This window comes from Ochlerotatus camptorhynchus, unplaced genomic scaffold (genome assembly GCF_037179485.1).
Source record: "Ochlerotatus camptorhynchus isolate MF236.1 unplaced genomic scaffold, CSIRO-AGI_Acam_v1.1 ptg000079l, whole genome shotgun sequence".
In the NCBI taxonomy this organism is placed as follows: domain Eukaryota; kingdom Metazoa; phylum Arthropoda; class Insecta; order Diptera; family Culicidae; genus Ochlerotatus; species Ochlerotatus camptorhynchus.
Genome location: NW_027040569.1, coordinates 1,449,498 through 1,463,297, shown reverse-complemented (window position 1 = coordinate 1,463,297; position 13,800 = coordinate 1,449,498). Strand labels below are relative to the sequence as shown.

General features: G+C 36.6%; 1 protein-coding gene across 6 annotated transcripts in view; it reads right to left on the bottom strand.

The window, feature by feature from the left end:
- Sap47 (Synapse-associated protein 47kD) overlaps positions 1–13,800 on the bottom strand; it is a 101,240-nt gene that overhangs the window by 53,681 nt on the left and 33,759 nt on the right. For all 6 annotated transcript variants that reach the window (XM_065217767.1, XM_065217768.1, XM_065217769.1 and 3 more), the window contains exon 2: positions 13,200–13,466. In XM_065217767.1, the coding sequence (XP_065073839.1) occupies positions 13,200–13,381 (182 nt within the window). In that variant the 5' untranslated portion in view covers positions 13,382–13,466. The remainder of the gene's footprint in view (positions 1–13,199; positions 13,467–13,800) is intronic.

The following is a 13,800-nucleotide window of genomic DNA, read 5'->3' as shown; positions in this document are numbered from 1 at the left end:
AATTATCTCTAATTTTCCGTAACATGTCGTTATAATTTGTCTCAACATTCCGTTATATATTTTTTAAATCTCCTCAAAACTCCCATGACACTATCCTCAGATGTTGTTAGTTTGAACTTCCATGGAATTCAACTCAAAACTACTGCTAATTAACCTCTCCTTGACGCTGTCGAAAATATTAAATTCTCCCTAAAATTTCTATGGGAGTCAAATCAGCTTCAGATTCTGATTCCTTTCTAAATCTTGCCACCATTTTTTTAAATGTATGTCAACATTTCATAAAAGTTTTCATTAGCATTGATTTGGAACTTTTCTCAGAATTTACTTGGTTTTGTTGGTTTTGAGAGGTTCGACATATTAAAAAGATTGATTTTTATATTCTTGGGAATTATTTTCTGAATTCTCTTTGAGTTCTTCTCAGAGATTCTTTGAAATTCTCCAGAACATTTCCTCGTAATCCCCATGGCGTTATCTTTAAAATTACCATTTGATTCTACTTATAACAATTTTTAAATTATCTGAAGCTTTCTTTACAAAGCCTTTGAATTTCTTTTCAGAATTGCTTTCTGGTCTCTTTGGAATTCCTCAAGAATACTTTTCAAAATTATATAGGAATAAAGTTTGTATTATATTTGTTTCCTGTAAGTTCATCAAAGGTAAAGGTAGATCACAAGTTTTTTCTTTTAATTCAAGCTCAGATCATAAGTTTTTTGCAAGCTCATGGTTTCTAAAAGAATTTTTTACTACAATCATACACTTTCCAAAATTCGACCTTGTTACCCATTCAGGCCAATGGCATTCAGCATTTCATAGTAGCCTTCGGAGAATTTGTATAATTTGGTAACTCTGAAAACTTAATTAGACTTTGGAAATCCTTCGAGATTACGAACTTTAAAACAAAGACAAACAGACATAAAACTCGCATGTTGTCACGCATCGTCACGCATTTAACGATCGATTTTTTTTTCTTAGTTGGTAGTGCCACGTGTGTCATGCCTAGTTAATTTCCTTGCGTGTGACTTGTGTTACACACTACCACCATCTGTTGAGTGTACTGCCCGTCAAAGTGTACACAACAGATGGCGGTATTGATTTAGCGACGATGTTTTACAGTGAACAATATTTAGTGTGTTATGTCTACTTATCTGTGTTACAAATATTTACTTAATTTTAGAGTGCAGAAAATGTGTTGCAGTTTTATAGCATAGAAGCAGGGTTGCTTGCTCACTTGCTTTAAAAAATGTTTTTTAAGAATTATAAAATCATTAGATGTAATAACGATAATTAGTACTTATATATTACAATAAGAGATTGTGAAGTACATTATTGACAAATAAAACCTGTCAATGATGCTTTCAGAGCGTCACAATCAGCAATTTTACGAATCATGAGCGCTCACCCGGGATGAATGCTCACGAATCATAAAATCACTAATTGTGACACTCTGAAAGCAAAATTGACAGGTATTATGAGAGAAACACATACTTCATAACCTCTTTTTGCAATTTACAGCTACTAATTACTATTATAACATCTAATGATTTGGGCACCGAAGAAATTAAAATTAATAAATGCACACTTAGAAATAACTAATTTTACACGTGACGGAATCCGTCGTAAACAAACATGTCATGTAATATTGAGTGCTCCGAGACTGAAAAGTTCGTTGCTCGACGAAAAGTACGTTTGATTGAGCTATGTTTCGAGTCTGTTATGACTCAAATTTATGTCGAAATTGACGCTCGTATATGTCACTCTCAGAGCACCTAAATGTACATGAACTTTTCAAAGTGTGTGAATATCAAATGTTATTAAACCTCTTAGATATGGGCAATCCGTTCGTGAACGGTTTAAAGAGAAGTTCTTTGCGTTGATATTTTAAATTTGATTTTAAAAGCTAACATCCAATTTTGGGGTGAAGTTGATCTAGCTAGTCTTTTATGCAATGCAATACAATTCAGAAGTTAGCATTTTTTTAAATTTGGGATCGCTCAAAAAGTTAGTTCCTGTGGTAATATGCCTATAAAAGGATTGCGAAAAAACTGCATATTATGGGGCACGTGGAACATCCAACGTGGTGTGCAGCATCAATTCAGGCATGGAAAATCATTTGCATTCATTTCATACATTCATTTACATTCATTTGCCTCTAACTTTTTTCATCAACAGCATTCCGTAAAATAATTTATAGAAATTTTGTAGGTTTTGTTATTAGCTACAACTTTTGTTCATAACTCAAATCTGTATCTCTTATGCATCATGAACTAGAGCGGGCAGAACTTGTTACAGTTTTTCAGTGAATGTAAAATACATTCACTGAAAAACAGTAGTCGCTTCTGTTCGCTCTGGTTCGTCATGCATAAGAGAAACGGATTTGAGTAGTTAACAAAAGTTGTAGCCAATAACAAAACCTACAAAAGCTCTATACATCATTTTGCGGAAAGCTGTTGAAGAAAAAAGTTAGAGGCAAATGAATGTAAATGAATGCACGAAATGAATGCAAATGATTTTCCATGCCTGAGCAGCATTACTCAGTAGGCTATTGAGAAGCCACTTGAGATAGGTATTAACAGCATTAAACAAGTAATTGAGCATATTTGAGCTAACACTAATATAAATTTACATGGTTAACGATTCTGCAGTTTCAAGCAAATCTTTTTTCATATAAATTAAACGTAATAGCAAATAGGTATATCCTTGTTTATTATTTCAGCCACACTTGCGGTAACCGCTGCATCTTATACATACCATGAATACGCCTTCATGGTGAGCAAATATTGAATAAATCAGCAGTATTGTACTTTCCGTTCTAAATTGGCACACTGGGAATATAAATACACACATATAGAGAAGAACGGATTCGATAAAAGAAGAAAAGTTTTCTCTTTTATTGCACTTGATGACGATGTTGGAATAGGTTGTGAAAAATATAAGCAGATGTTTTTTGTAGGAAGAAAATAATTCTCAATCACAAAATGAGATCCCCAATTGCTGAATAGCTAGCTAATCGTTCGCAAAAGGACGATAAGCATAGAGTGTGAAATGAAATGAAAATCATTCTTCATACATGTTGGTATTGGCGTGAACACTGACTGATTGATAAATTTATCCTGATTCGAATCCAAATTGTGTCTACCTGTACATGATACCTGGCGTAGTCCTATGAAAGACACCTGAATGAGTGAAAAGATTTAAGGCTTAAATATATTACATTTTAAGGCCTTACGACACGCTGCACAATCCAGGATGCCAAAAAATATTCCAAACAATATGCCTCGGAAGCTCAAGGAAAAATCTGCTTAAACTTAAAAAACTTAAACTATAAATCAGAAATGTCTTCACATGAAAATTTTGTCTTCTGCTATGCCGCCACTGGCTTGGTAATACCTTGCTTTTACTGACTAGGTTATCTGAGTCCAATTATAAGGTTTGTTAATTATTCAAAGCCAATATTCGGCTAACCTAAGTGCATTTTTTATATTCTGGTCATGTTCAGATTTAAAAAGCTCACGCTTTAGAGAACACAGTTCGAAAAAAATAGTTTCTGATACATTTTATTAAAAGTTGCAACTATTGTACACAAAAGCCCATCTTTGTCAACAACATTGCTTACAAGTTGCTGCTTTGCGTAAAATGTAATACAAGGTTACGTTAATATTTACATCACAAATAAAATTCAGAATTTTTTGCTGTGAAGGAGAAATCATCTATGAAAAATTCTATGCTAAAAAAAATTCCTTGGCTAACAATTTTTTTTTTATATAGGGTAAATGTTGGCTTCGGCACCCATTGACTGTTTTCGGCAACCAAAATTTAAACGTTAATTTCACTATGTTTTCCCATCAACGCACTTCCCTGAATGTGTCCAAACGATTGTTTAGCCTTTCAGCTTCAATCTGATTATATTTGAACTATCGAGCAATCCAGTAATGCTACATTTTTCTTCAAATAAAGCATACGCACTACAAAATGAGGTTGATTTCGAGTTGCCGATAATAGAACAGCTGGTTAACACGCAGTTCTAATGGGAAGGTTGCCGAAGAAAAAGAGACTGCCGACAATAGTCACACTCACATGAGAAGTTTGGAGCGTTGTAAAAACGCTTTCAAAACGTTTTGAAAAATTCTGTCGATTGGAATGGATAGAGAAGCAAGCAGCAGATGAATGTAAACAAACAGACACATCATATATGTGCGTGACGCTGAGAAAATGCTAGTAGAAGTGCAGACGCTGCTTAGATTGACGAGAATACGTAAATTCCCCTATATGCGAGATCTCGAAAAAAAAAATCAATTACATATAAGTTTAAAACTTCTATTTCCTTGAAAGCAACTTTCAAACTGATGCAACCCCCAGAACCTTCAAAAGCTTTCCAAGTAAGCTCTTGACAGGCAGTGTTGGCAAAATCAGAAATCAATTGATATTTTTCCGCTCTCATGCGCTCGCAATATCACGCGTGATATTGGAACAAAATATCATGCTTGATATTGATTTTACCAGCTCCTTTGATATTGCGAGACTATTCACAACGTGCAAACATCATGCTGAGAGCTGACTCGACACAAAAATGATTCTATTGCACATCGTTTTCTTAGAAAGAGAAAGCATAGTTCGCTATCTCTTTTTAATCTTCACCGATGGCAGACGCGAAGGGACTGCTGCAAGCCGTTATGGAAGTTTAGGTTGCATTCGGGTGTAAAGCAAAAATCATTAAACTCAATCTCACCGAAGTTTGATGAAATTTGCAATTGGTGAGTTTTGTTAGCTTGATATTCCAAGCTGCTATATCACAGCTTGCAAAATCAACAGCAGTAGTTGTGCTTGTCACACAATTTAAAGATTTGTTGTGTGTGAAAAAGAGCTTGATATTTTCTTATAAGGGGTCAATCTGAATGTTAACCCCCCTCGCCTCTTTCGTCACGTTTTTCCTATACCCAGTGCATTGGTTGTCACAAAAACTTACATCCCCCTCACCCCTTAGAGCGTGACATAATATATACATTACCCCTAAGTAAAGGGTGTCCACGATGAAATTGCCACACACAAAATTGATTCGCAAAATTCGAGTTTTCATCCGATTGCCATCAAATTTTCAGGGATTGAGAAATAACTATTAAACTTCATTTTACCATTTTACTCGTATTTTATTTACAGTCCATACGCAAATGCCCGCACCTTGGCCTTAACCCCGGCCATAAGATTCTGCACAACCTGTGAATCAACCGTTTTTTGCATGTAAACCCATACTTTCTTCAGTTCCTCGACTGTCTTCACTACCTTAGGTCGTTTAAGAAGGTGCTGCTTCATAATCGCCCAGTACTTCTCGATGGGGCGGAGCTCCGGAGTGTTGGGAGGGTTGAACATTTTCGGCACGAAATTGACCTTATTGTCCGCATACCACTTCAGCACGTCCTTGGAGTAGTGGCATGAGGCCAAATCCGGCCAGAAGATTGTTGGGACGTTGTGGGCCTTCAGGAGAGGAAGCAGCCGCTTCTGGAGGCACTCTTTTATGTACACCTGTCCGTTCATCGTGTCCTGGGTCACGAAAGGTGCACTCCGCTTCCCGCACGTGCAGATGGCTTGCCAAACCAGGAATTTCTTCGCAAATTTGGACATCTTCTGAGTGCGGACATGCTCCGGAACGCTGAACTTATCCTTGGCCGTGAAAAACAGGTTGCCGGGGATCTGTTTGAAGTCGGCCTTCACATATGTTTCGTCGTCCATGATGCAGCATTCAACTTTCGTCAGCATGTTGAGGTACAACTTCCTGGCACGGGTTTTGGCGGACTTGTTCTGCTTCTCGTCGCGATTTGGGGCCTTTTGTACCTTGAACGTTCGAAGCCCAGCCTTAGTTTTGGCCTTCTGGACAAAACTTCGGCTTAGGTGCAGCTTCTTAGCCACATCCCTAACGGAGGCGTTCGGATTTCGGTTGAAGGCCCCAACTACGCGGTTGTGATTTTTGGTGTTGTACGGAATACTTTTTCCTTCACTTCTGGGCTTCCGATCGGTGGTCAACCGTTCCTCGAACCGCTTAATCACTCGCGACACCGTGGAATTCGCGATTCCCAACGTTTTAGCGATGGAACGATGCGAGAGATCCTTGTTCTCGTAATGAATGCGCAAGATTTTATCACGCACGAGCTGTTCTTTCGACTCCAGTTCCGCGAGTTTTGATCACAGGACTTTAAAACTTGCAGGATGTAAATAATGCACTATGAACTAAATCCACCCAAATTTTCATTAAATTCTACCCAACGGTTAAAAAGTTAGAGCAATTTCATAGTGTGGCAATTTCATCGTGGACACCCTTTACAAGATTTTGTAACGTTTTAAATGTTACTTTTTTGACAGAGATCATTCACTTTTTTTTTTAAATTCGGCACAATGGCATTCAAGCTAATAGCTGAACACTCAACTTCAAAGTAATTGTGAGAAAAGTTCTAGGTGCAGTTCTGAATTGAATTCTAAATATGTTCTAAGGAGAATTCCGTGACATGTTTAATTCTAAGGAATATTTGTAATATGTTCTTATTATTATTGAGGATGATTTCGATCGTTTTCAGAAGAGAATACTGAAAGTCTCTAACCTACACACTACAATTATTTCACCGAAATCTGTAAAATTTTACCGAAATCTCAACAGCTGAACGGTAAACAGTTCGGTGATTTTTCACAGGGAATCGAATTTTAAGGATCGATCCAAAAGAATTCGGTGTAACTTTCCAAGGAATCTCTTGGAGTTTTCCCAGGAAAATCTAAGAGGAATCCTGAACTTTAATGGAGTTATAATAATAACTCCATAATTATTAAGGTAATCGAATTCTGAGGATCATTCGAAAAGAATTCTGGAGATAATTCTTAATAAATTGTGAAGAGAGTTGCAAGAGAATTCAATGGGGATTATCAAGAGATTTTCAAGAAAATTGCGAGCATGATTCCAAGTGAATTTGGAGAAATTTTCATGAGATTCCAAGAGAATTATCAGCGCAATTTATAGAATGAACCCCATAACATTTGTGAGTTGAAATTTCGGGGGAATTCAAACAGATATATGGTATATAACTTCAGTGAACTCTTAAAGAAATTACGAAGAACTCGAAGAGAATGTTAACATCATTTCCAAGAGTTTTATGAAGAAAATTCTTGAAGTACAGAGAATTTATGGTGTGAACACGAAAGAAAACCACAAGCTCATTTGAGCAGAAACTTTGCCAAGGAGAATGATTTTAAGGAAATTTTAGGGAACTGGAGTGTAAAGGTCGACTGTAGAGGTTCAAAATATTTCTAATATCGGCTTACCAGTCAAATTCTCAAATTTAAGACGACACGTTTATTATGAAGAGCTTTGAGTGTGTTGGTTTATTTCCTTTTAATTCCGTTATAATTGCTTATCTTTTGACAGATACGCGTATTTCGTCTACTACTTGCAGCCTTCATCAGTGCCGAGTACTCAACACCACTGGTGTTGAGTATTTGGCACTGATGAAGTACACCCGTTGGTCCCGTCCTGGCCCATTTGTTGATGGGTTTGTTATGTAGAGTCCAGGTGGAGTCACCTCTGTCTTCTTCTTCACATTTAAGCTTATTGCATATCGCATATTAGCTTATTGCATGCTCTCAAGTTTAGTGTTCTAGATGCACTTCCACAGTTATTAATTGAGAGCTTTCGATGCGTGTACCATGTTTTCATTATTATAGGCCCAGGGAAGTCGAGATATTTTCCGACCCGAAAAATTCCTAGACCGGACCGGGAATCGAACCCAGACACCTCCAGCATGGTCTTGCTTTGTAGCTACGCCTTTAACGACTGAGCTAAGGGAGGCCCCTGGAGTCACCTCTGGCGTGGTTGAACAGTGGTTAAGTCACACACATTTCTTTTAATTGTTACTCATTTTTTTTTTGAGTGTCGAATATTTTGCAAATTCAGCCTGAGTATGTTGAAAATACAAAAATCAGGACATCTAGAAGATTTTTTTTAACTCTAAAATAATTCCTCATGCAACAACACTGTTAAGATAATTTATAAATAGGAAAAACTTTCAACTATTTCTTAATGAAGTAATGACATTGGGTCGTTAGTGGAATGCTCAAAAACAGCAAGAAAAGTTATCTGCTATATAATTCCACATAATTAATGTTGGTATTAATACGTATTTCAACTACAATGTGCAGTCTTCATCAGTCTCATTCCCACCAAAGACTTATCAAAATCAAACGCTCTTAAGTACTCATCCCCAAATCATTAGTTTTTTTAGAATACTTTCAAAAACTCCCTAAAAGTTCTCTTTAGCATGCCCTTGGAATTACGTCCAATAATCAATGAAATTAATGTCGTGGAAAACTGAAGAACTTGACAGAAACTCTTTGAATTCGCCTCTTTGCCTTATCGCCGTTTTCGCCAACCCTTCCCTGCGTTCTTGTACCTGTGCCTTTATCATGGGGCAAACAGATAAACCGAAATAAGATAAATCAGTGCCAACATTTCAAAGGGGCGTAATTGCTTTTGTTAACAATGGCTTTAGCCATCGATTTCTCGCAAATAAAAGCTCACTCATCTAAATTAACAATGCTAGCTGGTAGAAGAAACATTCCTCTACCTGTTGGTGTAGTTAATTTTTATGAGTGAGCTTTTATTTGCGAGAAATCGACGGCTAAAGCCATTGTTTACAAATGCAATTACGCCCCTTTGAAATGTTGGCACTGAAATCATGAGAATTGTATGGAATTATCAAGGTAATTCAAACAATCAGGGTGACCACTAGGGTGGTTCAAAACATCGATTTAGCTCCACCCCGCTCAATCGATTCTAAATCAGGTCCTGATTTGAGCTCATTTGGTTGCAACGTTATACTGCACTGGGGGTTTTAAAGTTTATATGGGAATTACAATTGGAAAAGTGAACTTTTTGTTCTGATCATCCTAGCATTTACCATAATGATCTAAGGGTAAGCTTGCGATTTGTTCTTATGTAACATTTAATCAACTACAACTTTGCTGAAGACTACTTAATTTTATTTTATTAATTGATTATTAATTTATTTCGAAACCGATAATTTTTGATATGATCAATCAATTGTTTTCAGGGCAATACATGGTATGACATAGTAGCCTGGATTTTTTGCGTCATTCTTCGCGCCAAGTACACCAATGTTGCCTGCTGAGCAGTTGATGGAACATGTCAGAAGAATATGATCTTCCTAATGTATTAATAACTAATTATCCAGAAGTTCAATTAAAAAGTGGTCTTGAGCATAGTTATAGCTGAGAAAAAATCCTATAAGTACGAAAACAAGTACATCCATTAATCATCATGGTGAAATATTAGGACGAGGTGAACAAAAAGTCCTTTTTCCCAAAGTAATTTCCATCGAAGTGCTAGTGCAGTATGAGATGGTAAATAAATGAGCTCAAACAGCGGTGCCGGTGGTGTAGTGGTAAGCGTGATTATCTCTCACCCCAGCAGGCCTGGGTTCAATCCCAGTCAGTGTCGGCGTCATCGGGATGTTCTGAGGCATAACATCTCTGATCACGCCTTGAAGGGAAGTTCAAAACAAGATCGACGGAAAACAAATCAAGGAAAAGAAAAGTAAAAAGCAGGGACCAGATACTTTTTCAAACTTCAGAAAATCTGTGATAAGCCTGACAATTTCGAGATCACAGGCAAGAGAAAAAATTAAGTTTTATATGGACAAATTTAGAAGATAGTAGACTTGCATATTTAGATCACGGAGTTGAACAAAATCAAAATATTAATGATTTCTTGAACACTAACTAACCACTTCATTCGAGCAGTTAAAATGGCGTTTACTACCACTCGAACTTTGAAATAAATCAATATTTTGAGATTAAAAATAGTCAAAATTCGCTTAGAGATGAACTAGCCTTCGGCTAAAAATCTCTCAAATAAAGATTAAAAAAAAAGTCAAAATTCGTTTCATAAAAAATAGTAATTTTGTATAGATTAAAAAAAAAGTTAAAATTCGTTTCATAAAAAATAGTAATTATGAAATCGCTGATAGAAAGTCACGCCGAAACTGCTTGACAAAATTGTCCATTGGATTGTTAACGTTCCCCTCTTTTCGCAACTCTTCTTGTCAGACTGATACATGCTGAGTTTTAAATGATCTTTCACATATGTGTTGCCAAATCAAGCTGAGATTTAATGTGATTTTTAAAATTCAAATTCTTTACTCTCAACATTGGTCGTAAAACGATACTTTAGTGACTGAGTTTTAAGAAATAGTGACTTTTGTTACTTTTTGGTGAAAAAAAATGAAAAATGAATTTTAGTCTTGAAAATAATGACCTAAAAAGTGACCTGCTACCAGCCCGGTAATATTATCTATATTTTGCGATTTGAGGTTTCAAAAATGTTCAAAACTTAACAAAATACTCAATAAGTAATCAGGAAGAACGATAGCATCATCATAGCCTATTGATTTGAATACCATAAGTTTGTTAATTTTCTTTAATGTTAGTACTTTGACTATATGTTTTTAGTATTACTTCTACGTGAAGTCAACGATTTACATAGTTGAAGATGCTAATTTCAAATAACAGACTGTAGTGGTAATTTTTATACGATAGATGGAGTAGATGAAAGCATAGAGTTGATAGTTCCGTTAGAGTACGGCAGTATGAAGATTGTATATAGATATTAGACAAGCGAGCTAGGACAACTTTTAAGGAAGGTACAAATCGGTTTTTTCATCTCTCTTTACCAAACTCCCCCTTTGGAGAGGGATGGTGAGGGGTGTCCCCCCCCCCCCCCCGCCACCACTGGCAAAAAGAGATGAAAACCGACCCGCTCATGTACCAACTGTGTGTTTGAAACAGTTCTACCGATTTTTTACCGCACTTCAGTTGTTATTTGAAGGAAGGCATCCAGTCGTAGGTTTTGGAAATTGCAACTATTGTTTACCCCTACCACGATATGTGCTCCTGTCATCGTCGACTTGACGATCTCGAGGGGACACGGGTGGGGTAATATCTATATACAATCTTCACACTGCCGTACTCTAACGGAACTATCAACTCTATGCTTTCATCTACTCCATCTATCGTATAAAAATTACCACTACAGTCTGTTATTTGAAATTAGCATCTTCAACTATGTAAATCGTTGACTTCACGTAGAAGCAATACTAAAAACATATAGTCAAAGTACATAACTCTGGATGGGAGCATACCATCAATTACTGTCAATGGTCGAAAGGTACAGTAGCAGCACCTACCCCACCCGTGTCCCCTCGAGATCGTCAAGTCGACGATGACAGGAGCACATATCGTGGTAGGGGTAAACAATAGTTGCAATTTCCAAAACCTACGACTGGATGCCTTCCTTCAAATAACAACTGAAGTGCGGTAAAAAATCGGTAGAACTGTTTCAAACACACAGTTGGTACATGAGCGGGTCGGTTTTCATCTCTTTTTGCCAGTGGTGGCGGGGGGGACACCATCCCTATCCAAAGGGGGAGTTTGGTAAAGAGAGATGAGAAAACCGATTTGTACCTTCCTTAAAAGTTGTCCTAGCTCGCTTGTCTAATATCTATATACAATCTTCACACTGCCGTACTCTAACGGAACTATCAACTCTATGCTTTCATCTGCTCCATCTATCGTATAAAAATTACCACTACAGTCTGTTATTTGAAATTAGCATCTTCAACTATTTAATGTTAGAATTAATTTCAATGTTTACTTTTATGTGGTCAATTTGCCCCCGAATTACGTTATTGAAAATTAGAGTTGTTTTTATTCTCTATGTTTCTTTTTTTGCTTTGTTTTTTTTTCGTAGATCTTGTTTTCCGTGCTGAGAACCGATGCTACCGACGCCAGGGAGGCAGCTCCCACACCTGGACCCTACCTATCGACCCATCAACTCAAAACCCGGGGACCAACGGCTTTACTTCCGAACTTCTCTATGTTTCAAACTACATACAAACAATACAAATCAGTAAAAAAATAAATAAAAAAATGATTGAAAACATTCATGAAGCCTACATTTAACTTCAATGTAGACATTAATGCTTAAAAATAAATCCCTTCAAGAAGAAAAATACTTTCGATGTTCAGCAAACAAAAAGAACTCAGCCATTCATCAGTTATCGATGTCCTCAATGACCTTAATTTGCAATTAATCAAAGCTAATTTGCTGAAAGAACAATTGGTGACCAAAAAGGTCAGATTTTTTTTTTTCAGACCACCGTATAAAATTAAATCAGAAGTTCAGAACTACACTTTTACTACACGTAAAATGACAATTCTTTGCTCTATTAGAAAAAAAATGCTAAATTAAAAAATACAACGAACATTTGCTCATCATTCCATGGCTAGTGGGCCGCGATAATTGTCCCCTTTACTCCTCAAATCCGGCTCTGTTTGTGGTAGGATATTCCTAAATATGTTATGCTATGTAAACCTAGATACGAACCATGTTGGGTTTTCCAGATGATTATGAACTGTTATGTTTTATTCTTTCGTCTTGTATGATTTTTTTTTCTTTTTTCAATTTAATCTGTGAAGCCTGATGAAAGACCTAACGGAATTATAGTTCGATAGATATGAATTTAATTATATTAATATGACATGCGTATTCAGTTCAAACTAGGTCACAAAAAAAAGACAGCAGGCCAAACTGAGGAGTTATAACTTGTTTGAATATGAATATCTTGAGGCCATTATTCTTGCCAATAATTATTATATTATGTTATAAGATTGTAGTCTGAACAAGATATTATGTTGATGCAAAAATTCTGTTAATTCCATAGTTCATCTCAGAATATAAATGTTGAAGAAGAATATGACGACTGGGAGTATACGGTTAATTAGCAGTAATCTAATATAAATGAGCAATTAGAATTGAAAATCGATTGTAGTCGAAAAATTCAATCCCCAATCAAATCTATCAATTAACTAGTGGAAAACAACACCCTCATCACGAATGAAGTGAACATACGGGCATGACAGATCCCTCACATCATGTGATTGGAAATTTTCACTCTCAGTAAGCAGCCTAGAAAATGACAGCTGCGTCGACGCTCAGGCTAGTCACTGTGACTTCAAAGGAGTAGAAAATCATTTTCCATATATCATATCGTAATTCGTGATACGCAAAAGTTCACTGGATTTTAGCATGGATCAATGCGCTGAGATATACATGCAATTTTTCGCTGCGATCATCATCAATATTCACTCACCTTTTGTCGCCTTCATCTACTATAGGTACCGCCGAAGCTGTGTCCGCAACCGGAGCTGCTGTCGTTGTCGTCGTCGTCGCTGTTGCTGCAGAATTCGGGGGAGTTGGCACCTCCTCATCCTGTGGCTCGCCTTTGGCAGCTCCAATCCACGAGCTGACTTGATTAGTTAATCCAGAAAACATATTCACTGCAACGAGGTTTCCTCGTATAGATACTCAAACTCTTCTTAACTTTTCAAGTCCTAATTATCTTTCTTCAATTACTTTGCTACACAGCAAGAAAAAAAATTAATCACGTAACGCGAAAAAAGAGTCAGCCTTTTTTACAGTAAATCAAGTTCTTTCACTATTCACTTGGTTTCACTTCTAACACAGGAAAAGTTCTTGGAAATACCTAAATCAATGTGCCACAATCCGTTTTGCCAATACCAGTTTAATGTGCAAATATTACCAATGCTAACAATTAATTTCTCCTTAATGATCAGAATTTCCAGCAAAGAAAATTTTTTCACTCACAGTGAGTGTCAATTAGGGACAAAGAATTTTTCGTTTTCGAGCTTAGGGAAACCAACATAAGATATAGCGAAAAAGGTTTTAGTTTT